The sequence below is a fragment of the Urocampus carinirostris genome, chromosome 12 (assembly GCF_059441175.1).
Source record: "Urocampus carinirostris isolate Australia breed hairy pipefish chromosome 12, RoL_Ucar_1.0, whole genome shotgun sequence".
NCBI lineage: Eukaryota > Metazoa > Chordata > Actinopteri > Syngnathiformes > Syngnathidae > Urocampus > Urocampus carinirostris.
This window is the reverse complement of record NC_142360.1, coordinates 9,962,536-9,989,738: the sequence shown is the minus strand read 5'-3', so window position 1 is coordinate 9,989,738 and position 27,203 is coordinate 9,962,536. Positions and strand designations below refer to the sequence as shown.

The 27,203-nt window shown below is 40.5% G+C and overlaps 3 protein-coding genes across 5 annotated transcripts; 2 read left to right on the top strand and 1 right to left on the bottom strand.

The window, feature by feature from the left end:
* Positions 1 to 659: 659 nt before the first annotated feature.
* On the top strand, positions 660 to 9,743 carry btbd8 (BTB domain containing 8). Of its 3 annotated transcripts, XM_088350101.1 has the most exons (7): positions 696 to 778; positions 1,152 to 1,182; positions 3,253 to 3,715; positions 4,576 to 4,639; positions 4,696 to 4,799; positions 4,892 to 6,472; positions 9,042 to 9,743. In XM_088350101.1, the coding sequence occupies exons 3-7, from the start codon at positions 3,346 to 3,348 to the stop codon at positions 9,500 to 9,502; spliced, it is 2,580 nt and encodes an 859-aa protein (XP_088206227.1). In that variant the 5' UTR covers positions 696 to 778; positions 1,152 to 1,182; positions 3,253 to 3,345; the 3' UTR covers positions 9,503 to 9,743. The 3 variants fall into 3 exon arrangements, with proteins under 3 accessions (XP_088206228.1, XP_088206226.1, XP_088206227.1); XM_088350102.1 differs by lacking the exon at positions 1,152 to 1,182 and having other exon boundaries at positions 660 to 778; positions 4,699 to 4,799; XM_088350100.1 differs by lacking the exon at positions 1,152 to 1,182 and having other exon boundaries at positions 660 to 778.
* A 6,844-nt stretch (positions 9,744 to 16,587) lies between these two features.
* Positions 16,588 to 22,857, top strand: c12h1orf146 (chromosome 12 C1orf146 homolog). Its single transcript, XM_088350129.1, has 6 exons — positions 16,588 to 16,630; positions 17,099 to 17,263; positions 18,848 to 18,941; positions 19,034 to 19,196; positions 21,120 to 21,198; positions 22,278 to 22,857. Exons 2-6 carry the CDS (start codon positions 17,204 to 17,206, stop codon positions 22,395 to 22,397), a joined length of 516 nt encoding a protein of 171 aa, XP_088206255.1. The 5' UTR covers positions 16,588 to 16,630; positions 17,099 to 17,203; the 3' UTR covers positions 22,398 to 22,857.
* LOC148354911 (glomulin-like) lies at positions 21,589 to 26,571 on the bottom strand. Its single transcript, XM_088350130.1, has 18 exons — positions 26,397 to 26,571; positions 26,161 to 26,286; positions 25,931 to 26,041; positions 25,764 to 25,872; positions 25,457 to 25,691; positions 25,268 to 25,361; positions 25,038 to 25,204; positions 24,735 to 24,788; positions 24,625 to 24,655; positions 24,466 to 24,555; positions 24,311 to 24,352; positions 24,148 to 24,221; positions 23,975 to 24,059; positions 23,786 to 23,895; positions 23,589 to 23,652; positions 23,385 to 23,520; positions 22,582 to 22,676; positions 21,589 to 22,526 (listed from the first exon to the last, which is right to left on the bottom strand). The coding sequence occupies exons 1-18, from the start codon at positions 26,520 to 26,522 to the stop codon at positions 22,419 to 22,421; spliced, it is 1,857 nt and encodes a 618-aa protein (XP_088206256.1). The 5' UTR covers positions 26,523 to 26,571; the 3' UTR covers positions 21,589 to 22,418.
* Between the last annotated feature and the right edge of the window lie 632 nt (positions 26,572 to 27,203).

Here is a 27,203-nt window from a genome sequence, read left to right as displayed (position 1 = left end):
AGTGCAAGACAGCAACGACACAGCTTCCCATCTCTGCTGGCTGAATACCAGGTGTTGTAAGAAATACGGTCAAATAAAAATTTACAGAAAATTTAATAAACACAACAAATGAGCCATGGTGACCACAAATTAAGTCAAGTCAAGTTTACTTGTATAAACCTTAATCACAAAGAGTCTCAATACTTATATGAAAAACTAATTTAGGCAAAATGATAATTTCAGCTTTAAAGAAAAAATGGTGCCGGAATTATTTTTTAAACTTTTTGATGTGCGTTAAGATTTTTTAATGAAAAAGTGTGCTCGAAAAAAGGTTGAGAAATACTGTTCTTTACGATGTATTTGTTCTATCTCAGAATATTTTTCTACACATTTTTAGTCTTATTTATTAGTAGACAAACTTTGGTTTACAGAAACAAACAAATCGATGGAATTAATACGTCCTTGGCAAAGGTAATGGGCCGCTAATCTTGTGAGGTGAGTAGACGCTTCACTGGCAGATTAAACCCGTGGCGGCCTCAACTAATCTGATACAGCACACACGGACTCGACGATGCATCTTCCGCGCTACAGAGCGAGTCTGAGGAGGGCGGGGTTGTGTGTTGCCATGGCGATGAAAGGTCCTTCCAAGCAGCTGCTGATTGGCTGACACAGTACAGCACCATTTTTCCATTCTTACACCCCCTTTCTTTTCCTTCTACCCAGGAGGTCCAATCACCAGACACATTCCACGCTGCTGTACTGCACATTTTCTGGGGGTTTCGAGGAGGAATCGGAGCAGGTGAGAATCTTAAACGATGGATGATGTCATATAATCTGACTTGGATTTATAATGTGTTTTTTGCTGCATAAGAAGTGTGTGTGGTGGTGGTGGTGGAAGACGTGATGGTGCACATGATCCACATGCTAGTCTCTGGATGCTAGAGCGACACACAAGTAGCCACCTGAATAATTCATAATGGATGTTAGCAAAAACGCAAACTATATCACAAGCCTTGTGGTCATCTTTAGCCGTTTTTTTACGTTTAATGAATTTATATAACTGGTGCAAGAACGCAGCGTGCACATCGATTCATTTGTTTTCCCTTTGCTCATTGGAGTGTGTGAGCTAAAATTAGCTTCTTTACTAAGATATTCATGTTGTTTACCTCCAGATCCTTTGGACCAGAAGACAGCAACTCACTGGTACTTGTTATTTCATTAATTCAAGTGTAGTAGTAAAGTGTGATTGCTCCACATTGTTTTGTGCATCTATGTTTCTATCCCGGCCTATCCATCTCATTAATGACTTAAAATCTGCCTCATTTTTTGTTTTTTTTTGTATCTTCCTGCAAAGTAGTCACTTCTCAGTGGATGATAACCCTCCACAATGATGGGTGCATTATTAACTGCCTCAGTCACTGTTTTAATGCACTTTCCCCATAACAGTCATTTTTGTTAAGTTGAGTGAGACATGCGGTGACTTAATAAACTTGTGAGCATCCATGTTATTGACCCGAGGAATTTTCATACTTATTCATGAGAGCCACTGTCATTTTTTTTAGGTTTTATCATAGTGTTCCCCGCACTAATTATTTTCCTTCATTTCATCCTTGAAGACTCTCAATCTGGTGTGCATCAATGTTTATGTTCCATTCTAGGTATTTACTGGCTCCACCTATTTTGTTTCATGCTACAAAATTGGTTGTAATGACTTTATTCTTGGGCAGCACGGCAGCGCAGTGGTTAGCGTGTGTGCGCCACAGTTCTGAGGTCATGAGATCGAACCTCCTGTGTGGAGTTTGCATGATCTCCCTGTGCTTGCGTGTGTTTCATCTGGGCACTCTCGTTTCCTCCCATATTCCAAAGACATGCATGTTAGGTGAATTGGCCGGTCCAAATTGTCCCTAGGTGTGAATGAGCGGGCAAATTGTCTGTCCCTGTGTGCCCTGCGACTGGCTGGCAACCAGTTCAGGGTGTCGCCTGCCCACTGCTGCCCGAAGATAGCTGGGATAGGCTAATGCACCCTCGAGACCCTACTGAGGATAAGCGGTGCAGATAATGTATGGATGAATGGAGTTCATTCTTCAGTGTTGTGCGTATGAATGTTTGTTTGGCACAGATTTATAGTCTACTGTGTTTGTTTTGCACCAGCTTCTTTTTCTGTGATTTATTTCATGTCTACTTGGTACACAATAATTTTAGCATGATAATCTAAGCTTTGAAGGAAAAATGGTGCTGTGAATTAATTTTTAAACTTTTTTATGTGCCTTGAAAATTTTTAATGAAAAAGTGTGCTCAAAAAAGGTTGAGAAATACTGTTCTATTTTATGTTTTTATTCTGTTTCAGAACATTTTTCCTACACATTTTAGTCTATTCTAATTGTATGAATTCTGACATGTATTTACCCCACAATTTTGTGGCTTTCTCGTTTTCTTCACACCTGTTTATTTCTCCATTGCTTTATAATTACATTTCCAATACATTTACTCTCACAAGACATTTTTTCTCTGCTTGACTGATACATTTAGGGGCGGGCTTAGCGCTCAGTTTCCAATTTCCACGCCATCTCGAATGTAGCCCTGCCATGACATCATTGTTCTCTTATTACATTTGGTCATCTGGCAGAAAGGAAAACAAGTGTTGTTTTGGCCAGCTCAGAAGTCCATAAAAAGATGAATTATGATCCCTTTGCGGAATTAAAGCACAAATAAAAATGAACAATATGAAAATACTCAAAGATTTCTAGTACTGCATTAGCACCTATGCTAACGTTGAGTACATTGACATACTGGTCAGTCTTTGTGTATTGCCAAGCAGACAATGATGTATTACTTAAAGACCATGGACTGTAATTTCACCCTTTGATTGCAGCGGTTTGTCACGTGAGACCAACTGCAAAGCCAGCTTGAGTGCATCACCATGAAAAGTGCAGCAGATGTCTTGTTAAGACTCTTCCATTCACATCAGGCAGATTTGAGAGATCATTATTGGTCCTTGTTGAAACTCCACATACCACTTTATCACTACAACCTAAGCATTCTATTGCATGGTGGTATGCAACTTCCACCTCAAAAACAGTAACTATCAGCCCTAAATCCTTAAGTCGTGTTTGTTTTTTGTTTTTTCAGTATGTCTCTTCGGACAAAAAAGTATGCATGAAAAAGCCATCTACTAGCATGAATGTGACACAAAAATTGTCATTTAGGCTAATGTTTGAAATATTTTTCTTTTCTCCTGCATCTGTATCGTTAACATTGACTCCCCTTAAACAGGTCTGTTGTTTGTCTTGGGCTGCATAAAGCGCTTCCAAGATGCTTTTCATCTAAGTTCAAGAGTGTTGGAGTGCGCAGAGCCTGTTTCCGGTCATGAAGTCTGATGCTCTGACGACCACTTACAAATCAGGGGATGGACAGACCCTTAAAGTCAAGACAACCAAGAAACCTGGAGAGCAGAGTGCTGCGGCAAAATCCAGGACGACGTTGACCAGTACGCCAGTTGTTAATGGAGCCACAGGGTCCAGGCGCGATGTCGCCTGTCCAACTCATTTGCGTGGAGCAAATGAGACTGAGAAGAGGGCCAACCCTGGGACCAAACTGAAGACCTCCCCTCCTAGTTCCACGTCAAAAGTTCCAAGGGGCTCTGTACAACAAGCCACTTCGTCAAGATCAAGCGGTGCATCACCAGAAAGCAGCAGCGGTAGTGGAAGTCAACGAAACGGCACACCCTTTATTCCAGGTGCTTATTTGCTATATTGTCTTCTGTGTTGACAGTAAGACATATGTCAAGTGTTCCTAAGGTTTAAGTTACCCATGTCCTCTCATATTGTACATTTAAGTCAGACTTGAGTCTCCAACCTTTGCCAAATGACGGTCAGAAGTAAATCATGTCACAACGACATGCAGACAGGGAGAAACTAAGCACTCAGTCTGCTATCAGTAGTGTGAAAGCAGCTGCAAAATTGCAGACATGTAAGCCTTGCACAGCTGCTACTACACTGGGGGGACTCAAATGTGGTTGTGGGGTTGGTTGACTGAGCACTTGGGTTTAGAATGGGCAGTTAATCTCCAGACATGGGGACTTGAGACTTAGTGACTTGGACTCGAGTCGACTCGAGTCGCTGTTTTTATGACTTGTGACTTGACTTGGACTTGGCAATCTAAGACTCGGGACTTGACTTGTGACTTGACTTGCCCAAGAAAAAAATACTTGGGACTTACTTGGGACTTGAAGGTGAAGACTTGAGACTTACTTGAGACTTGCACATGTGTGACTTGGTCCCATGTCTGCTAATCTCTATGTCATCCCTGATAGCATTATTCAAAGCCCCCTGTACTTAAGCACTAGATACACACAAAATGGACTTTCAAAGGCTGAACAGAATCCTAGGAAAGTGGTTAAACTTTGACTTATTTGGTTTAAACAAAACACCGGATCTACATTTTAAATCCTCAACAAATACGCTTCTAAATTTGAAATAGGTAAAGGTTGGCTACTGACTATACATCTTGCATGTACTTCATTGTAATTATGGCAAAACTTTTGATCTATTGTCAAGTTTTTGTCCTTCAACATGTTTTCTTATGACCGTGTTTTAGGGGCAAAGCCTAAATTTCAGGCAAAGTCGCTAACTAAATCGGACTCATCAAAGCCGACCAGCAGGTGAGTTTGCCTAATTGTCAGAAGGTATTGTGGAGTTGTAATGTTTTGTCCATCAGCAGTCCTGCTAGCAAGTCCAGAGTGAAAGAAGGTGTCAAGGCAAAGCCCGTTGGATCAGAAGGTCCTGTAAGAGAAGCAGTAAGAGCAAGACCAGACGGCAAAGGTAAGAGTCCAAGACAACCAGGGTCAGACTTCTGCTCTTTTAAAAACGTCTGAATGTTAGTATCCCTTTAACCCGTTCCTGTGTTTTTTTAGGTTTACTCACCAAAAATGGGGGTGTAGGGAAAAAGCACACTTTGCCCAGGAAAGATTTAAATGACTCAAAATCATCCGCACTGACCAAACCACATAGGGAAACTAGCAAAAAGGTTCAACTGGGAGCCTTGGCTAAACCTTCTACAACAACCAAAGTGCCTACACCTCCGAAGACACCCTCAAACAAACTGGCACCAAAGCTTAAAACGACTTCCGAATTTGAAAAAAAATCACTAAAACCTGGAGCTACCCTGAAAAACCTTAAAGAACGTCGAGTTGATGGAAATGGTAAAAAATCAGACCGGAAAATTGAACAGAAAGAGAACAAAGCATTAGAGCTAGTTTATTCTGATCAGCCAGCAGCCTTGACTCCAAGCCAAGACCAAGAAACCATTAGCCCCCAGCAGGTCTCAACTTATACTTCTGAGGCTCAGAAGACAGAGAAGCAGTCCACAAACAGAGATGGGCCTTGCGTGACGGAGCAAGAAGTCCAATCCATCACAATGGTTAAGAAGTCTGAAAACCTCACGAGGGTTCGGTCACCCAGTACTCCAGTTAAAACACCATGCAGCACAGGTATTTCCTTGGCAGACTCCTGGAGTGGCATGCAGCAGCAAATCAGTCCTGCCTCTGAGACAGGCAGCACACACTCAACCTCTTCGGACGACATTAAACCTCGGTCGGAGGACTACGACGCTGGGGGCTCGCAAGACGATGACGGCTACAATGATCAAGGGGTGTCCAAATGTGGCACCATGCGATGCAGTGACTTCCTGGGACGGAGCAGCAGCGACACAAGCACGCCCGAGGAACTGAAAATGTACGAGACCGGAGCGGGGCTGAGGGTGGAAGTGCGGCTGCGTGGCCGGGAGGTGGATACTACCAGTGAGGAGGAGCTAGTGAGACGACGGCCACAATCTTGGATGCAAAGGGAGGAACATTTTATGCCTGGTGAAATGCAATCTGGCGTTCCCCAAAGCCAAACTTCTGAGGATGAGGAAGAGGAGACAGAGGAAGAGAAGTCCGAAGTTGAGGTAGTCCCTAGGCAGTGTCTGACTGAACCCTCGCCGGTGTTCGAAGGGATCGTCAACCCGGCATTTGACGATGACGCTGCGGACCAGGAAAACAAGCAATTGGACTTCCAGTCCGCATCCAATTTTCGCCGATCAATATTGCTCTCTGTGGATGAGTGCGAGGAGTTGGGCTCAGAAGAAGGCGGCACCCACACACCCCAAGACCCTGGAGACGCTGAAACACCATGCGATGTTTTCGAGTCTGACTCCGTCACACCCCGATCCCACTCGCCCAACACGTGCGGACCATCAAGTGCTGCGTGTCAAGAGCAAAACGAGGAATTGCAAGAAAAGGTCTTGGAAATTGAGAGTAAGCGCGCACAAGAAACAGGCATTCTTATGTCGAGCGTCGAAAACACCAGTGAAACCCCGCCCCAGGAACGACCTTGTCACCTTAACCTGCGGCAACTGCACACAAACGGAACCAAGAAGGTTGACTTACACCTGGACTTAAAGGAGCCACATGAGACGGGGGACTCTCCCGTACATGCAAATAATTCTCAATCAGGTAACGTATGATCTATGGACCTCTTCCTTGATCCTCCTCCCAAAACCATTCTCTGCACCCGACTCCTTGCTCCGGCCCTTACTTGCACTTACCATCCCTTGTGTAGACCAAAGGATATTACTGAAGAAATTCCAGTTCAAATTCAAATCACCTCATGACAAACATCTGCTCTCATCACGATGCATTTGAATTTGCAACATCAATATCCTTAGTCAGATGCTGATGAAGACCCTGAGGGTTAGGGTCTTTCTTTAAAAAAAACACTTTTCAAACGGCACTTTATTTTTGTGATTTATTACAAACATATATAATATCCATCTCTATGGTTGCAATGTGCAGCATTTTAGCGTATCGCTATTTTGGAGGCAAAATACGACAGAACAAAGTTTCATCACATGCAAACCGTCAAGGTCAAATTGCTAAACTGTCTGTGTTGGTAGTGTGATATCCTTTACCAACGCATATTGCATTATTAGAGTTAAAAGGTAACTTAATTAAATGAAAAAAAAATTCTTCCATGGCCTTGTTTTAACTGGCATGAGAACTGCCTGCCCTTTTGCGGCCATTCAACTTTAAAGCAAAAGAAAAAATTGCTGTATTGCAGGGGTCGGGAACCTTTTTGACCCAGAGAGCCATAATAGCTATATACTGTATAGATGATATAATATTATTTCATTTTATTTTATTTTGAGATAGAGCCATACATATGTATTCAGACAAATTTCAGCAAAATGCCAAACACGCTCTCTTGACGAAATCTAATTTTTTGGCGCAATTTATCACACTGTGTGACATGATTGATCAAATTCATAAAATAAGGATAATGCCAGAGATGCCAATTTAAATTGGTCTCCCTTTTGCAATTATTTAAGATAGTTAAGTCTCATTTTTGTCTTGATTTTTCTCAAAAATAATGCTTTCAAAACAAGATGTAAGCAGAGTTCGTTGGTAAAAAATGTCACAAAATACTGCAAACGAGGAGACTGACGTATTTACCTTCAGTGCAGACGGTACTGGTCAGGGAGAAGTGCGCTGTGTGCATATTTCCGTTCACACAGTGTGTGCTTGGTTGTTTACTTTTTCTTCTGTGGGTTTAAATCATAAAGTGTCTTAACAGTTGTTGAATAAGTTCCCAGATAAAGGATTCCAAAACAGGGTCTGTTGGTGTGACACCTTGACTGTAAACTAGGCGGGCGTCTGCTCTTTATTTACTGGACCAAACCATCTACTATATTATCTCCACGTCGGCTACAAACACAGTAGACTCGATTATGGGCCTATCAGAACTGGATTGCTAAAGATTAAATTTGCATACTTATGATTATTTTCTCCAAGCCATTTGTACTCATGAAAAGAGCAATTTTTGGCTCACGGGCCATAGGTTCCTGACCTCTGCTGTATTTTGTATAATGTTTCTCTTTCAAATAATCTCATGCACCAAAAGTGCTGGTCTCAATTTTGGGTGTGATTACTTACAACACATTTTCTTTAATAGCATTTTAAGACTCATGAGTTGAGTCTACGTACTGTAATTCTTTGTAAACTTTGTTATAAGGGTCATCAATTGAGGCTTCAAGGCATAAGTACTGTAAATGTAAAGGTCTACACAATTCAACAAAAATTGATCCAAGATGATTTGCATTTAAGAGAAGCTAATCTTGGAATAAATACATCAAAATTTAACTTTGATCCCTGTTAAAATGCTATACGTGAGAACCTTTTTTCATATATATTTTTTTAATTTGGGAAAAATTTGTATTTTAAATTGCAAAGCAGATGAATTGATAACCAAGTCAGACCAAAAATGTTGAACCTCTTGCTTTTTTGTTTTGGTTTTTATGTTATGTATTATTTTTGACACTGCATGCTGCTGCTTTCCCTGACATCCGTTTTGTTACGTTAACTATTATTTATATTCAGTTATCCCTGTTGATTTTTGTCCAATAAAGACGAAAAAGAATGCTGTAGTTTGCTAGAGACGGCTCAGTTTTCCTACATTTCTGGTTAATTTTGTCGTCCTTCAATGTTCAAACCTCCCTCAAAACAGTTTGTCATTGAAAAGAATACACAAGCAAATGAGTATTTTGATATTCTGTGGCACATGTGAGTTGTGTGAAATGCATGGCTTCTTGCTTTGTTTAAGCATGTGGAGAGGAAAAGAAGATTGTTTTTATTTAATGGCAGCTCTTAAAGACAGGGTGTCCAAAATTCAGCCACATTTTATGTGAGTGAAACAAGTTGAAAGCCATGACAACCATGCTATTAAATTGAAAGTTTTCAGGACAATTCGGATCCGCTAATGACGATGAGAAGCAGCACATGGCTAAGCTTTCAGTCATTCACTCGTTTGCTGTTTTTTTATTCAATTAGTTAATTTATTTCGGAAAAGGTTTGGACAGCCCGGCTTTGAAGCTACTGCTTCCTACCTGACTTCCGCTGCCCCAAGGCAACAATTCATTATTATATTATTTTTATGTGACCCTGGCAGTGATTTTTCTTAGGAATGTACAAAAAAAACCAAGACCGGTGATACAGTTTGTCATTTTGCGATATTGTCAATTGTTTTTAGGCGACATTGGTTGTGACAGATTGGATCTAGGTGGCAGTAAACACGAGCGGACTCCATCCAACAAAGCCCTCTCCCCCATATACGAGGCGGATGCGGCAGACGCGTTTGCGCGCCAATCTGTGAACTGTGAGGACAAACTCGGCGAGTTTGCTGAGCGAGATTGGAGCCTGCTCAGGCAGCTCCTGTCGGACCAGGAATCTAACCTGGGCGTAATCAACCCGGTGCCTGAGGAGCTCAACCTGGCGCAGTACCTCATCAAGCAGACCCTGTCCTTGTCACGTGACTGTCTGGACATCGGGGCCTTTCTGTCTCCAGAGAGGGAGAGCTTCAAGCGCTGGGCGGAGCTCATCTCACCCATGGAGGATTCGTCCACCAGTATCACAGTGACCAGCTTCTCCCCAGAAGATGCTGCGTCACCACAAGGAGAGTGGACCATCGTGGAACTGGAAACGCACCATTGACCTGCCTCACATGCCAAACCATTATGTACCTTGGGTTTAGGTTGCTTTTTTGGGGGTTTATCATTGGAAAACAGCTGTTTCATGTCTATGGCTTGGACCCTCTCTCCAAAAAAATTATTATTGATCATCAGAGGTTCACATTTTCCTCTGAACATCTTATTCTGTAATCTATTATTTTAAGGATTAACTGTTGACTACAGCATTAAATTGTGTGTTGTACCAAAATAAAAATGTGTCTTAATGAATTGTCCTTGTTATCAATGTTGTGAAACATTGTACGCTACAAGATTAGACAAGGCACTCCCTGGTAAACAAGATAAAGATGTCATAAAGATATAAAGAAAAAATTCAGACAATCTGGATGAAGAGGCAAAAATATGTCCAAAGTAGTGCTTAGAGACTGGTGTGGGTTAATAGTGCAATAAAGGAATAGTGCATTATAACAGTACTTTAATGTAATTTAGCTGCAACAAAAATTATGTATATTATCTTTAATCCAGAATTGTATTCGATGGTTACCGATTCGGCCAGCAGGTGGTCTTTACGGTTTCCTACCCAAATTAATTTGAGATAGCCTCATATTGTGTCTAGCATGTATCATAAAGGAAGCATTACTCTAGACGTATTTTAACTCAAGCTTGAAATTATCGATTTTTCATTTCATTTATATGAATACTAATTGATCGGTCCAGACGAAAAATAGTACAGACACACAAGTAAATAATGCTTGTGTTTGATACTATCAAACTAAATTTATTTGCATGTCAAGGAAAATGGAATCAAGCGAAAGAATATTTATGACATTGTTGACACGCCCTCGTAGTCCTATAAAACTGGAACAGGGAAAGAACTTCTGTAGCAATAATGAACTTCCTCATCTCATTAGCCGTACCGCTTATCCTCATTAGGGTCGCGGGGGGGCTGGAGCCCATCCCAGCCATCTCCGGGCAGTGGGCAGGGGACACCCTGAACTGGTTGCCAGCCAATCGCAGGGCAATAACTTATTGATCCATAAACCCGGTTAGGATAATCAAATCATTTGAATCATTTGAATTAAATTATTTGAAGAATTAATCAATATATTATTTTGCCCAGCACAAAACGGTTTGTTGTGAAATCCTGTCTTGCCTACCTTTGGGTCGGACAAAGCAGCACGTGGGGGGGAGGTGGGAGCGGTTGGCCGCATGGCGGGAAAAAAAATCCTTCCTCAGACAAGTCTCTCAAACCCTTTTGTTGCATCCCTCAGCCAAGGAAAGAAACTGTCTCTGAGCCTGTTAGTCCTTGTTTTAAGGGACCTGTAGTGCCCACCAGAGGGCAACAGGTCAAAGGTGGTGGCTGGGGTGAGAAGGGCATTATAATGCTGATGGCTCTGCTGCGGTATGGCATGCCGGCAATGTCTTCGAGGCTGGGCAGAAAGCAGCCATTGATCTTCTGGGCTGTGTTGATTATTACTCTATGTATTTTCTGTCAGATACTGTACGCCCATGGCTTATGATACTACCTATGTTTTGTATCAAATATAGCGGTGTTCTCGTTTGCCCGCGTACCTGCGTCCTAGACACATCATTTTTGCTGGGGACGCATTGTGTCATATCAACGTGCGTCCCCTGAACGCAACATTTTTCACACAAAATTGTCATTATTACCCGATTACTTTTTTTTAACATAGATTTACCGCACTCCAAACTTTGAACTTTGTGTTCCAGAGTGGCCATCCCATAAGCATGGACAGGTTGGACAGGATTGTTCCCATCCTGTGCTTATGGTTTGATGTAGAGTCAGAACTCATTCAGGACTAAAGTTTGAGCAAGAAGGTCATGTGGGCCCTGCAGGAGCTGCTGAAGAGGGAAAAGGACCATGGCTGGAAGTCCTGATCTATGTGTACTGGCTGGCCCACGGTCTGTCCTACCGTGTGGTGTCACGGGTCTTCAGGGTTCCCAGGCCCACCGTACACAGAATTGTCCACAGTTAATATGGAATAAATTGCCCCAAAGCCATGTTTCAGGCTCTGGAAGTCAGACCCACATTTGCACCCTGTGCTTTTCTGCATTACTATTCAATAAACGTCTTTATTTTGAGTAACACCTTGTTGGTTTATTTCATAATGATGTGAGATACTATGTGTGAACTATGTGACTGTTGGACAGAAGACAACTACAAATCCCTCTGGGTTAAACAATAGTTTACTTTCAGAAAAACAAACTCACATTGGGCCGAAATACATAATAGTAAATAAATAATGTGTCACAAAATGTAACAAAAATATACCAATACTTCCATAAAACTGGAAAACACAAACTGGAACTTCATTGAATTCTTAATAAAATAAAATATTTTCCTATTATAAAAAAAGGGAAACATTGCAGAGATGTCACTGTTCTGGAAATTTGTCCACGAGCTTCCCAAAAAGTATGAGGAACCGCTCAGTTTTGGCCTCAGTTTCCTCGTGCCTTATCTTCACTCTGGCAGACTCCTCGTTCAAAAAGTCAAGGAGTGTATGGTGCTTCCTTTTTTTTCTGGGTGATTTGGGGTTTGTCGCCGGATTGGAAGATGCCAACGACGTGCCTGGTGGTGTGGATGGTGTGGTAGCTGTGATGGTGGCCAGCTATTTCACGGGACGTTCTACATTGGCCTTTAGGTTGGGTGGAAAAAACAAGAATTACTTAATGCTGGTGTATTGTACAAAAACAACTGTGATTAGGATGCTGAACAAGTTGATGTGAGACAGGAAATTGTAGGATGTGTTCTGGATAATTATTTGATAGAGAGTAGATACACAAACCTGACATGTTATTCTTATGGCTGGAAGAGCCTTCTATTGGCCAGCATCACATATGCTTTAGAATTGTCTCCACATTTGGACAACATTTTGAAAAGGTGATTAGTTTATTTAATATTTGTTTACAGAAAAGGCAGTGGACTATGTGATAGTTATTAGTTTCATCTGTATTTCCACGTGATATTCGGATACATTACTCATGATGCATGATGAAAACCAATGCATTCTGATCTCACATGAAAGAATCATATTGTAAATAAAACACGACACCCGAAATTGTGTGCAGTAAACAAGCGCATACAACGTTATTGTGACTATGCTTCTTTAGCGACTGGCCATGTCAAGTCAAGTCAAATTTATTTATATAGCCCTTAATCACAAAAATGTCTCAAAGGACTGCACAGGATTACAGTTACAAAATTACACAATTACCCGATCCCAAACGAGCATGCGGGCAAGGAAAAACTCAAAAACCTCAGCGTGAGGAGAAAAGAGAAACCCTGAGAAAGGACCCCACATGTGGTAATCCCCCTTCCAGGATTGACCAGGGTGAATTACAATTAGCATTACTGTACACATAATAGTAAACATAAGGTAAGATGTTGAAAATGTCCGGAAAGTGCATGACATCAACGACGCCCCCAGCCTGCAAACCAGTCCAGAAAGTCTATGACGGCCACGACGCTGCCTCCCGTCTCTGCCAGCTGGTAAATGCAGGGGTTGACATGCTGCAGGTCAGACGCCGGTCCGCTGACCCATCCCAAATCATCCTTCTCCTTCGTATCAGCCAGGCAGGCGTCGGAAAAAGACAGGACAAAACAGAATATGAGGTGGGCATCAATCATACGCTTTGGAATAGAAGTGTGTCTTAAGCCTAGATTTAAAAACTTCCGTTGAGGTTGCAGATCTTATCTCCAGAGGCAGGGCGTTCCATAACACCCGGATGGAGAACGCTCTCGAGCCCGCAGACTTCTTGGCTCTCGGAGTCACAAGTAGACCGGCATTTTCCGAGCGCAGACTCCGTGCAGGAACATAGGGGGAAATCAAATCGGAGGGATAAGAGGGTGCAAGCCCATGCAAACATTTATATGTTAATAAGAGAACCTTAAAGTCACATCTTAAGTGGACTGGGAGCCAGTGCAAGATGGCCAATACAGGAGTAATATGCTCAAACTTTTTGGTCTTAGTCAAAAGTCTAGCTGCCGCATTCTGAACCAGCTGCAAACTTTTAATGCTAGACATCGGGAGACCAGAAAGCAATACATTACAGTAATCAAGCCGAGAGGTAATAAACGCATGAATTAAAATCTCTGCATCTGATTGGGACAGCATCGAACGAATCTTCGCAATATTACAGAGGTGGTAGAAAGCTATTCTAGTAATATTTTTCACGTGTAACTGAAACGACAGATTAGGATCAAATATAACACCTAGATTTTTTACCAAGTCACTATGGGTGATATTACATTTGTCTAGGTTCAGGGTAGTGTTTGAAAACAACTGACGACAGTGAGCTGGACCAATAATCAACATTTCAGTTTTGTCTGGGTTAAGGCGTAAAAAATTATTTGACATCCATCTTTGAATCTCAGTAAGGCAAGCCTCCAGATTTCTAAAACTTAAATGTCCAGTTTTTTCCAGTGGCACATACAGTTGAGTGTCATCTGCAAAGCAATGGAAACTAATATTATACTTGCGGATATTGTCACCAAGCGGGATCATATAAATACTAAAAAGAAGGGGGCCAAGTACAGAGCCTTGAGGAACACCACAAGGGACATTAGATTGTTTAGAGGTCAGATTGCCATAGTTAACACATTGCATCCTGTCTGACAGGTAGGACCTAAACAATATAGATGTAAAAGCACGACTCGTTTAAGATAAAAACAGGGATAGGCTGAACCGTGATAATCTGCAGTTATCCAACTCTACGGTTTGGAGTTTGAAGAGTTTTTTGCGGCTCCCTCGGTGCAGTTTAAAGTAGCGATTTTGCAATGTTCATGTTTTAACGTGAAAATACGATTTTCTATTGCATTTACGTCTAACTAAGCTATCTCAATATATTTCGTTGCAAATACATGCGTGGTTGTGGAAAACGACTTACATTTGTGCGGTTCTTTTCCAGCCATGTTTGTTGGTATTGAGAATTCGCAAAGCCTTCTGGGTAGTCACTTTGCTCCAAGTGAGGTACCTACCTCCCTCGATCTGAAGTGGTTATGTCATGGGTTGAGGGCACTTCTCCCTCGGTCTTGAGAGTATTGGGACACATCCCGTTTTCACATGAACGAGCAAAACCGAGTGACTAGGGCAAATAGCGAGTGAAAGTGAGAAGAATGGGACGCAGTCGTTGTATTAGGTGAAAATCAACACAAAATTGGTAATTTCTTTAGTGTCAGTAATAAGTCGAAACATAATGCAGAAAGTGATAACAACGGCAATAATTCCGGCACGAAAAAACGGCAGAGAAATTCTTGGGAAGATGGCGGAGGCAAGGAAAACACATGTGTTAAAGCGGACCATTCAATGAAAGAAAATAAACAAAATAAACAAAAGAATACTCCAAGCAAGAAGAGAGGACTTTTCTGCCAAAATGGACTTAATTTTATTCCTGGTTACGCTATGAGGAGGATGATAATGGATTGAACCTTGAGAAGGCATTACAACTGTGGCAGGACAGCAAACCACAAAGAACATATGAACTGAAAAATCTAAAGTGATAACTGCTTTGTATTACCAATTAACTGTGATTAATAAAACTGAATGAAAATATAGATTAATATAATTATTTAAGCAATATTATTTTGTATAATGTAAAATATTGTTGTGAATTGGAAAATCTTGAAGTGATAGCTGATTAGTATTACCAATAAACTGTGATGATTAAAACGGAATGAATATAGATTTATGTTATATATTTGTCGCCGATTTACAATTTCAACCTCAATAACACTAAATTTTGGGGACCCATAGATCTCTGTTAGGACCCATAGATTTTTGAGCATGCGAGTCCCCGGGACCCATCACTTTTCAGAGGTAAAATGAACACTGGATAAAGCATTGCTAATTTGCTAAACTTGATTAACTGGTAAAGTCAAACGCATGCACTAACTGTTGAGCTCTAAACCGGATAGCAGAAAAAGACATGCATAAAAGTTGGACTAAGTAGTTTAAGCATACTAATTATTCACTGTATTTTGAAAGAATCCAGACAATCCGTTTCTAGATCTCAAATAGAGCATAAACATGCAAAGTGTGTTTAACGAGTTCCTATAGATCAGGGGTCGGGAACCTTTTTGACTCAAAGAGCCATAAAAGCAAAAAATATTAATTTTATTTTGGGAAAGAGCCACACCAGATATTATGAGACAAATTTACTAAATTGCTAAACCGGCGCCCCAGACAAAAGCTTAGTCTTCAGCACATTTATTTTTGATGATTTGATAAAAATTATGAAAAGAGAATAATGCCAGAGCCCCTGTCCCAAATTCAACAAACATACCACTTTAAACTTGTCTCTTTCTTGCAATTACTCAAGATCGGTTAAACTTCTTTTGACCCTTTTTTTCATACATATTGGTTTCAAAACCAGATGCAAGCATTTATTTTGTAAAAACGTCACAACATTCTGAGAATAGGGAGCCTTATGTGCTTACCTTTGGCGAGAGATGGGAGGGAATGCTTGTACTTTTTTTTTTTCCCTTTTTTTTGTGTGACACCTTGACTGTAAATTGTAGTGAAAAACATGCCCTATATATATACTGCGAAGTGTTACCTTTATGTTTAGCTTTGGTTTGGCCTTGCGTGTACCTGAATAGGATTGACAACTCGGGTTTTGAACAAGATGGAGAAATTTTGCATGCAATCAAATTGGTCTCTGAGCCACAGATACTCATAGAAAGAGCCATATATGGCTCGCGAGCCATAGGTTCCCGACCCCTGCTATAGATGAAAATGCCACGAATTGCAAAACCTACTTGCAGTTGTTTTAACAGATAAATTATTACATTTGCATTAAAAAAAATATATTTTCGAAGGGAAAAGACTTGAATTTAAACAGCTAAAGAAAACGTTTTCAAATCGAATTTATATTTTGATTTAAATCGCAAGTTTTTTAAACGTCATCTAAAGAAACATTTCAAAATAAACGTCAATTTCCGTTCTTAAAAAAGTATACAAGCCTAAATTAGCCAGGAAAAAACAACATACCCTCCACCGCGCAGAAGTGATTTGACAGTGGTCAAAATTTGTATAGTAGAATTAAAAACACTATTTAATACATTCACTGCACTTTTACTTTAGTAAAACCCCCAAAGTCGAAAAACACCTGCGGTCTGTTGCTAAAGAGCGTCAGAGGCGTGTTCAGGGGAGTAATCAGACATGTAGTCGCTTGTTAATCGCTTGCCGCGCACTGCTGAACGTTTTGTAATCGCTCACTGTGATTGCCTTACTGATCCAAAATGGCCGACGACAGTACAATGGATTTCGTTCTACAGCTTGCTTTGAGCGAGTTGGCTTATATGAGCGACAGTTCGCATATTGACACAGTTAAGGTTATCCTAAACGCAGTGGAAGGGTCATACCTGTCTTGCATTGTTCACAAACATTACCAGGCAATGTAAGACGATATATTACATCGCCAACAGCACTCGTCAGGGTGAGATCCTCCATCTTCTGCACTGTCGACGCCATGTTGGAAATCAAAGTAAGCGGTCTTTCTCCCGTGATTACTCGGGCACGCGAGCGCTCAATAATCATTGGCCGTTCAGAAGCTAGCGATAGCTAGCGATAGCAATCGCTCACTCTCCTGAACACGCCTCTGGTAAGATAATTATCTAACCTAGCTGCAGCTGCAGGATAACACTGCCACATCAATAAGCTTTTAATAATTAAGTATAACATTTATTTTTATAAATCGAATTTTAATGGCTGACGACGGGGAAATGAGGTGGACAACAACCATCATCATTAACACGTCACTGCAAGTAAGCCGTGAGAGGAAGTACTTTGTCCGACAATGAACATTTCTAAAATTTCTGGTATCTGTAGGAATTTATTTCAACCAATGTTGTTTTTACACGACGAAAGCTAAATATAAATGTATGCTTTATTCAGAAGACTATTATATCTCTAGTATTTTACCATAGCCAAAGCTATATTGGCGTTAATTTGTGACGTCGATAAGGCCGCCATGGCGGAAATAACGCAGTTTTAGCTGCGATTAACGGAGATGACGAAAACCCTTTGTTTCGTGTCTAAACCTCGTGGAATGCGTTTTCTCTTGAGACACAATTCATTTCAGTGTACATTATTTTTTCGGACGTGAGCTTCAAGTGTGATAACGATTGTTTTCTGTTTTTAGTGTCAATAAATTTGTTCAAACCCAAAAAAAAACTCACATTGTTTGTTTGATGTTATTGGTGTCAATTAATTTGTTCAAACTGGACGGATCTATTGACACTATCAAAGATGTTACATAACGAAATTGTGAATATGCTTGATTGCTGTTAAAATTGTCGAGAAGGGTTGTTAAAACTTCACATTGTTTGTTTGCTGTTATTAGTGTCAATAAATTTGTTCAAACCAAAACAAAAAAAACTCAGCTTTTTATGATTAAGTGTTGCCTTCCAACCACTCAAATGTCCAATGGCATTAGACCTATCCATACACATAAAGTCATTCATTCATTCATTCATTCATTCATTCATTCATTTGCCCCCACCTCCTTAAAGTGCCTATAGAAAAAAACTAACTCAACTGTATACAGTATACATACTATTTCTAGTTAAACATTTGATATGGCCTGGTTAGAGCGTTAAATTAGGTCGTGACTTATTTTCCAATACTGTACTTTCCAATTTTATTGACAATTTTGCCTGCAAACCACTATTTGAGCTTTAGCGCCATCAGCTGGCGCAGTGTTGTGAACACATATTTTTTTGCAGTTCGAAGACCGGGTGGAAACATTTGTTGGCCCGGAGAGGGATGGGCGCCACCAGGCTGTACTTGCCCAAGGAAATTGTGCTCCCACGACCTTGGTGTTTAAGGGATAACCACACCAAACCAAAAAAACACGGCACTGAAAAGATGAATACCAAAAACCTGGAAAATGCATTTAAATACACCATGTTCATTATATATCAAAGACTATGAATTATAATGGATGTCTATACGTCCAAATAATGTGCATAGCATGTTTTGTGTATATTGTTGGCTCCCAAATGCAATAACATATTATTCATAGCTCAATGCCGTTTTGAATATATACAATGTTTTCACAGCCCTTGAAATCTGTGCTCCCGAGTGTTTACTTTTCCCTTTAATTGAAAATACAAAAAAATATTAAAATGTACAAACCATGTACCTGCATGCCACGAGGGTTAAATTGCAGCCACAGAAATATCTTTACAACTCAACAAAGTTTAATGCAATGGCAGAGCCCAAAAAGTAACATTTTAAATTAGCTGTACTTCATTTAGTTCAAATTTACCCATTTAGTTATTTTTATATTTCTTAATGTGAAACTGAGCTTTATGATTCTCTTCGTATATTTTTTGCTTTCTTTCAAGAGTCATGAAACTATTGGAATGCTGCGAGCTCAACAACACAGAATCCGATTATCAGACAGTGTGGAGTGTGGATCCTTCATTTTTCCTCTTTCTGGTTGAACAATGTCTCATCTCTCTTGTTATAAACGTTCAAATCCAGTGCAAATGTTTTTTTTTGCATTAAATATATTAATTCCCCATTTGTAGGTACCGCATTTAAGCTGGTGGAGCCTGAAAATGTCCAAGACGAGAAGGCCCTGATAGAGCAAATCCAAAAGTTCGTGCAGGTCCACCGCAATAGTTTTGTGCTGCTGTATGCTCCTTTCAACGGGAAAAAACAACTGGATATGCTCTCATGTATTCAGCAGAAGTACGTAAGAATAGATTTGTCTTTGTTGTTATTTATATCAACGTTGTGAAACGTTGTATGTAACGAGATTAGACATGGCACTCCAGTGTAAAACGTGTACAACCCCTAGAAAAAGTATGGAATCACCAGTCTTAGGCAAGCCCTCACTCTGACATTTTATTCCATAGAAAAAACTCAGAACACAAACGTGAAACAATCGTTAGGTCATTCCCAAGTGCAAAATATTGGCATTCAGAAACACTAAAAGAAATGAAGAAAAAACATTGCAATGGTTTGTAAATGTTACTTGTGCATTTTGAGTAGAAAATAAGGACACACGCAGTCAATTTCCTTTTTTTAATTGGGCACCTGGCTTAGATTAAGTCTGCCGTTATCACCTTGGAGGGCTTCTGGACTAAGTGGATTGGCAAGAATCATGGCTCTAAAAAGAGAGACGTCTCTTGAGACCAAAGACACGGTCGTCAAACTTCTTGAAGAAGGTAACTTACTTGTATTGTTGCCAAAGATGTGGGATGTTCACAGTCAGCTTTATTGAAGATTTGGACCAGATTTTGGACCAAAATGCACAAGGACACAAATGGATGGTAGGAGGTTGGAGTCTCTGTATGTGACAGAACTGTGCAAAATCACCTAAAGGAAATGGGATTTTCATATAGGAAAGCTAAAAGGAAGCCATCGTTGACTCTTAACACAAAAGAACAGGACTGCATTTCTTTTAATGTTCCTGAACACCAATATGTTTCACTTTAGAATGACCTAACAAATGTTTCATGTTTGTGATCTGAGTTTGTTCTACAGAATCAAATGTCAGAGTGAGTACTTGTCCAATACTAATGATTCCATACTTTCTGCCCGGGGTTGTAATAAAGACTTTGAAGAGAAGACTCAGGATAAATAGGCAAAAAAAATTAAAAGATTGTCTGGAACTGGGTTTTGTGTTTTAAGGCAGGGCTTTTTAATTGTACAACTGCTATATAAATTGACTTTTCAATTACAAGATGTGAAGTACTTTTTTACGCAGTACAGTGTTTCCTCTCTTTACTGGGGTTAACAGATGCGTAGCAGATTTTTTTTCCTTTAGTTTTTTCTTGCGTACATAATAGAATTTTTTTATCACATTAAAAGAAATTAAAAAAGAAATTTTGCACAAAAAACAGGACATTAGTAAAACAAGCACGAGCAGTGTCAATAAGAAAATGTAATTTTTTTTCCACATTTAGCTTTGGACATGGATGATTTCATATTACCCACCAAAATCAACCAAGTACTGTGCTTGTTTGCCTTTGCTCCAAAATCTTGCTGAATTGGTGCATCCCGTCTTTTTGCAAGTTTTGCTATAATAATAATAATTTCCTTGTATTGTCATTCTGTGTAACAATGTACACAGAACGAAATGTCGATTGCACCTGACCCGTTGTAGCGAGCCGATGCAGCCGCAGCCAACAGAGGGCGCCGCCGACCACTTTTTAAGTCTTAGGAATGACTCGGCCGGGGCGCGAACCACCGACCTCCCAGTCTCAAAGCGGGCGCCTTACCATCTAGGCTACTGAGCTGGTAATAACTGGCTTTATAGAAGTATACACTTACACTAACTGTGGATGGATACAACTGTAGCTATCTCACAAGTGGTGACAGAAAATAAAACTGAAAACAAGGAAATCAACCAATAGACATGAGGCTCTTTTTGCCGGTTAGCTGGAGTTTTGTGTGTATCAATTATCTACGTCAGAGTGCTTTGCAGCATAAAAATATCCTATATGAGGGAAACTGCTCATGTGCAGTAATGCACACAGGCAAACAGATTAGTATTTATACATCATTGAAATTTGCTTGATAACGGGTGGTTATTTCTATAATGTTACTTCAAACATAAATAATTGATTACCTTTATTGTAAAATCTCATCATTATTTTTCTTTTGTAGATTCTTTAGCAGTAATCTTCGCATTTTGCCTGTCCGAAACCACAGCGACATTCTCAAAGGAATGCTGACTATTGCAAAGGTAAGTCTACGCTAGGGTTTTAATCCCAATCTTAAAATGTTTTTTTTTCGTGTTTCGAATTGTGATGTTTGCCTTACACTACACACACAAGCTGTCTGTCTGACGCCCAGTCAAGCCTGTACAAATTCTTAGGTTAGGGGGTTTGGATCGCTTTTAACGGTGCTGACATGTAATTTAGATGAAACGCATACGTAGATTTTATGTATCCTGAATTTAAAGTTTCAACATACAATATGTTAGGTTGAAGGTCTATATCATGATACTCAAATTGATAATCTGACTCCAAATTATTGAACATAAATTTACCATTCAACACGATATTACCCGTAGGTTCACCTTTCCAAACAATTGTGCATGCTCGTTCTGTAAGTAAGAAGACCAGGAAACCAATCAGCCGAATATCCCAAGATTTTATTCCTAACAGCAAAAACTAATACAGTATCAGGGGCTCGGGTCCCTCTCAATACAATCTGTGCTTCCCTGTGGCCATCAAGGAGAGACACTTTTTCCCGAGGATCCCTGAGGAGTTATCGATACAATATTCTAATCAAGACAGCGAAAAATACTACCCACTCCTATGTTATGGTTTCCATGACATCTGCAATCTGTTTCTTAACATGCTTATTGGCTCTCTTCTGTCGCGTTCTCAGTTGACGCCCTTTCTTGCGTACCTGACTGTCTGGGGTGCAGTTCCGGGAAACACCACACCATTAGATTCCCCGGAACGGGGATTCTTCACTTGACCTTGGGCCCCCCTCCCCTTCGGTTCCTGTAATATCTCTCTAGCGATTAAGCCTCTAAAACAACTTTAAAACGGCACTATTCTACTGATTTGCAATACAGCATTGAATTGAAAAACAGTTAGCATAGCACTACATGTCTGCACAAAATAATAAAATCCTTCAAATACTTCAAAGCTCACCAGCAATCAGCAAATGATGAGTTACAATTAGAGTGACTTTTTGCGCTTTTCAAGGCAGTTTTGCACTCTTTTTATTCCTTGGTTTCTATTCCTGTTTGCCCCACTGGGTGCAGCTTCCATAACGCATCCAACCAAATTTGTTATTGTTTTTCATCAGGCCACGAGCAAACCTCAAGTGGACCGCATCCAGCACCGGATGACTCTGGCCAAAACTCACATAATTGAAAAGAGCCCCGTTTGGGAAATGCTAAAAAGCTCAGCAAAAAAACTTGATTGAGAAATGTGTTCTTTAAACAAGTTAATCATTAGCGTTGAGCCGTTCAGTGTTCTTTTCAGCCGCAATCTCCTCTGCGCGAGCGATGAGGCTCTCCATCAGGTCCAAGGTCACCAAAGCGCTCTGCAGTACCTTAGATAAAAATAATGTTAGATTATTTATAATACTTAATGTCTTTGTGTTTTACCTGATGCTGCACTTCTGGTGGCATTTTTGATATCTTCTCATGTTTGTCTGGTTCATTTTGATAGAATGTTTTGGTGCTTGTCGCCATTCTGGCCGCTAGAGGGCATAAACGGCAAGCTAGTTATTGTCTATCGACAATTCTACTTACTAAATATGAAACAAAAAGCAATTCAATTGTGTTGACGTTTTTTTTTGACAAATGTTAAGACAAGATCGTTACATGGAAGAATAAATATGCCGCCAATCTCAAATATTGCAATAAAAGCATAAAAACAAAGGTTTTGATGAAATTCTGACATCATAGTTTTTTATAGCATAAATTTGTTCACATCTTATGCAGTTAAATGGTAAATGGTCTGCATTTATACAGCGCGTTTTCAAGCCAATAAAGACCTCCCTAAGCGCTTTACAATGTGCTTCACACTTACCCATTCACACACATACTCACACACTAATAGGGAGTCAGTTAAACAATGCTGAGGGAATATATTAACTAATACAAGAAAAAAGAATAGTAATTATAGTTTTTTTTTTAAATGTAGCTTTTGTCTTATTCAACAAAAAACACCCACTACCATATCCCCAAAATGATTTGTATTTCATAAATAAACAATATAATATACTTACAATACTTAGGTAAAGCATAGAAAATATATACTTTTTGGGAGGTGTTAATTTTTTAAAGTTCTAATTTCAAAAACACATTCTTAAAATGTTGGCCGATTTTAAAATTGAAGTGCTTGATCAATATTGATTTTTTTATTATGATCAATTATTCTCCAATGTCTTTAATCGTGCATTTACCTCTTGCTTTTAGCTTTTGCTCATCTCTCAGATTGTTGAGCTCGCTGCTGTAGTAAGATCTTGACATCCTGATGCATTCTCGTAGCATTTTGGTGTACTCGTCCTTTAGCCTGATGACGCTTTCCCACACGTCCACCTGCAGATAAATTGTCATACACTATTAAGTGGGTAGACAAGTGAGGAAGGGGAGTACCAGTGACCCACATTTCTCCTCAGCGGAAGGTCCCGAATGAGGAGGTAGCGCAAGAGGTTCAGCGTCTCCATGATCCTTATTGGACACACACGAGGATAAATTGGTTTTATTTAATAACCGAAGTTTCAAATTATAAGTAAAATCCATGCAATAGCTCAGCTGGCCTAATAGTAATTGGGTGCAGTTTAATCAAAACTCTTAGACTTACTTGTCCATGTTGTGGAGGACATTTGTTTCTGCTCTCTGAGGCAAACTCAAAACCAACCCCAACAATGACACAAACTCTATCCCCAGGAACCATTTAGTGAAGTTGCCTGGCTAAAAGATAATAATGTTATCATGTATTTATTTTGTTGCTGTTGTTTTGGATTTGTATGAGTTGTGTTCTTTATCTCACCTTCATTGAAAACTCCAATTGAATTTTGATGTTCTTCACAATGTAGCCTTCCACTCCTGGATGCTTGCTAGTATTTAGCAGGTATCTGTTGTTAATAAAAGTAGATGGCGTTACCATTAAGAGACTAGGATATAGTATCCCTAAAATTACTCAAAAACATTATGACAACCTGCCTGAAGAATGTATACTTTGCTTCCATGTCTTGTTTGTTGATGAACAGCTGTAGAATCTTCAGCCCATTTTCTCTCTGTAGACACAATTATATTGATAAGATCCGTACTAATTCATTATTTCATTTTTGATATGGGATTTTGGCATTATGTCAAAGATCCATACCAGATGTTGTATAGGACAGTCGGTCAGAACTTGCAATAGACTCTGCAACATTTAAAATTGTTACTATTTTGGTATATTTTTCGAATATAATCCAGGGAACAAACTTTTGAAAATATTGGCATAATGAAAATGTAATTTGATAATGGATATGTCACCTGCTTTACATGGTAGAAACTCTGTACCTCCAGTAGCGTTGTGGGCAAGCTGTTGTCCGGCACTCTCTCCAGGTTTTTTTCAAACAGCGCCTGGTTAAACGTAACGTTTCTAAAGCTATCAAGCTATATTGATACCTTATTGGAAATATTTTTACTTACCAGTCCTTTGAGTACATGAGACTCTTTTTTGCTAAAAAAGACAAATACAGTAGCTTATTTTTGGCCCTACAAAATAATATAGAATAATTTGTTCAGAGTTGATGGCGTACCTACTGAGCAGTTGATGTATGAATTCCGCATTGTTCCAAATTATATATTCTGGGCTGAAAATAAAAGCAAAATGAGCTGCTAGGTCATCTGACCCAAGGCACCCGGTTGCATGAAGACTTTTTTCGGGTTTTAGCAAACTAAAACCGAAAGCCGAATCTTGAAATTCACTTTAAAGGGCGGGACGTTTTGGACAAATGAGCTCCCACTTGAAATATGCAATCGAGAGGCGAAATGCAACGTTTTGAAACTGAAGGGACTAGCTAAACGTGGGTAATACTGTATTTGGGGATCCAAAGCCTCACCTGAAAACCATGGGAAAATTTTCCGCATGCAGTGATGTGACAAACACGAGATACGCCAAGCAGCCTTTGGATTCGGCCAGTTGACCTTTGTCCATCCTAATGTCTTTCTTGGCTGTGTTAAAGAACAAGAGGTCTACTACGGACACTTGGATGGCAGCTAAGGTGTCCTGCGGGATGAAAGCACATGTATCGAACAACAGAATATCTATACCTCTGTCATAGTTTCTTACCATTATGTGTGATGCAAAGAGCCACATGGGTGTAATTGTCCCTCCTGGAGTCAGTAGAGCTTCCAGCAAAGGTTCTTTGAGGGTTTGCATACAACTACATGAGGTAAACAGGGATCATTTGAATTTCCTCCGAACAAAACAATCAACTGAATAGCTAAAAAAAACTTAAAGCTCCAATGTCAAACCAACAAGTTGAGCAGCTCTGTCTTCATCTCCTGTTCTCCTCCATCCTGGTTTTTTGCCACTTTTTTTGTGAAGGTCTCTGTGAAGGAGGTCAAGGCGTGGCAGCAGCGACCTAGACCTAACTGGTCTTCATTTTCAAGCTGTTCAGTGTATGGCACCGGTAGGCGAGTCAGCTGCTTGTGAAGAACCCTCAAACTTGTGCCCAGCGCGGATGCTTGATCCTCTTCTAGCCTCAGCAGCCCTGTATTATCACACGGCAGTTCACTGTGGTGCCAGCAATGAGCGCCAATGAGGTGCATCAAATATATACTACCTGTCAGAAGATGTGGAACCACTATCACCATTGTCTTGGAAATTACATACGAATCAACATGTCCCATGATGTTCAAAAGTTTCTCCAGGACTTGGTCTGGCTCGCAGGTCTAGATGAGAGAATAAACAGGACGATCCTTGTCTAGCTTTTTGTACGTTGTAACGCACCGTAGTCACGTGTGTGATAGCAGCCTGGATATATTCCAAGGTTTTTTCGTTCTTCGTTGCTTCCTTTATGAGGGGGCCCAAGAGGGCGGAAGCCATTGACTTCACCATCCTCTGGAAACAACGCAACAAATCAATGATCTCTAGAAATCTATTAAAGTAGTAGTACAAAAGTAAATTTTGTGGAGCTTCCCTTGCATATTCGAACTTTTCACAGTGTTGGTGCTGGTTACCTGGTTTTTATTATCTCGAAGGAATGCCAGTAAGCGCTCACTGTCTCCTTGAGCAAGACACCAGCATCCCAAGTCCTGGAAGTGCTGTTGGTCCTCTGGTGTGAGCTGATCCACTGGTGTATCTCTCTACAAAATAACCAACGAATAGTTTTGTACCTTTAAAGAACCACCTTGAAGTATTAAGCTGTGCCCACAAAGACTCAGGATATATTGCTCAGAGGAGGTCGCATACGCACCCAGCGGCGGACGAGGTCGTTCACCATCTCCTCGTTCATCGTCTCGGTCACCTCTGTCCTCTCAGGAAATCCTTTCAGCACCATGCCTTTGTCCTGAACCAGCTGCAGCTGGTAGGACACAAACATCCCCCAATGCCTCAATTCAGTCTGACAGGAACCCTGACGTAAACTTCTTATCTGTCTTTGTACCGTAAGAGGATTTACTTCGTGCGCGCACACAACATGCTTGCAATTGTAAGAATGGATCTGAGGACGCACCAAAGAAGGAGGGAAGTACGAACTGGCTGTGCTCGTGAAATACATCAAAGCATACAGGGAGTGCAGTTTGCTTTGCTTTACGGAAACGTGGCTCTCGCTTATCATCCCGGACGCTAACGTTGAGCTACCCGGTTTCTGCACTGTTGGGGCAGACTGAGACACAAAAGCCTGCGGGAAGCGGAGAGGAGGCGGACTCGCTATCTACGTGAACACGAGGTGGTGTAACCCCGGGCAAGTAAACACAAAGATTTCTATCTGCTGCCGTGATGTCGAACTTTTGGTCGTAAGTTTGCGTCCCTATTACTTGCCCAGAGAGTTTGGACTTGCCATTGCTGTTATCGTTTACATCCCACCGCGCGCTAATGCGCAAGTAGCTTGTGACGTCATCAACTCCACTGTTGTCAAACTACAAACACAGCACCCCGAGGCCGTCATGTTAATCTCTGGGGACTTCAATCACGTGACTCTAGATACAACACTGCCCTCTTTCTTCCAGTATGTGGACTGCAAAACCAGGGTTAATAGGACTATTGAGCTACTGTATACAAA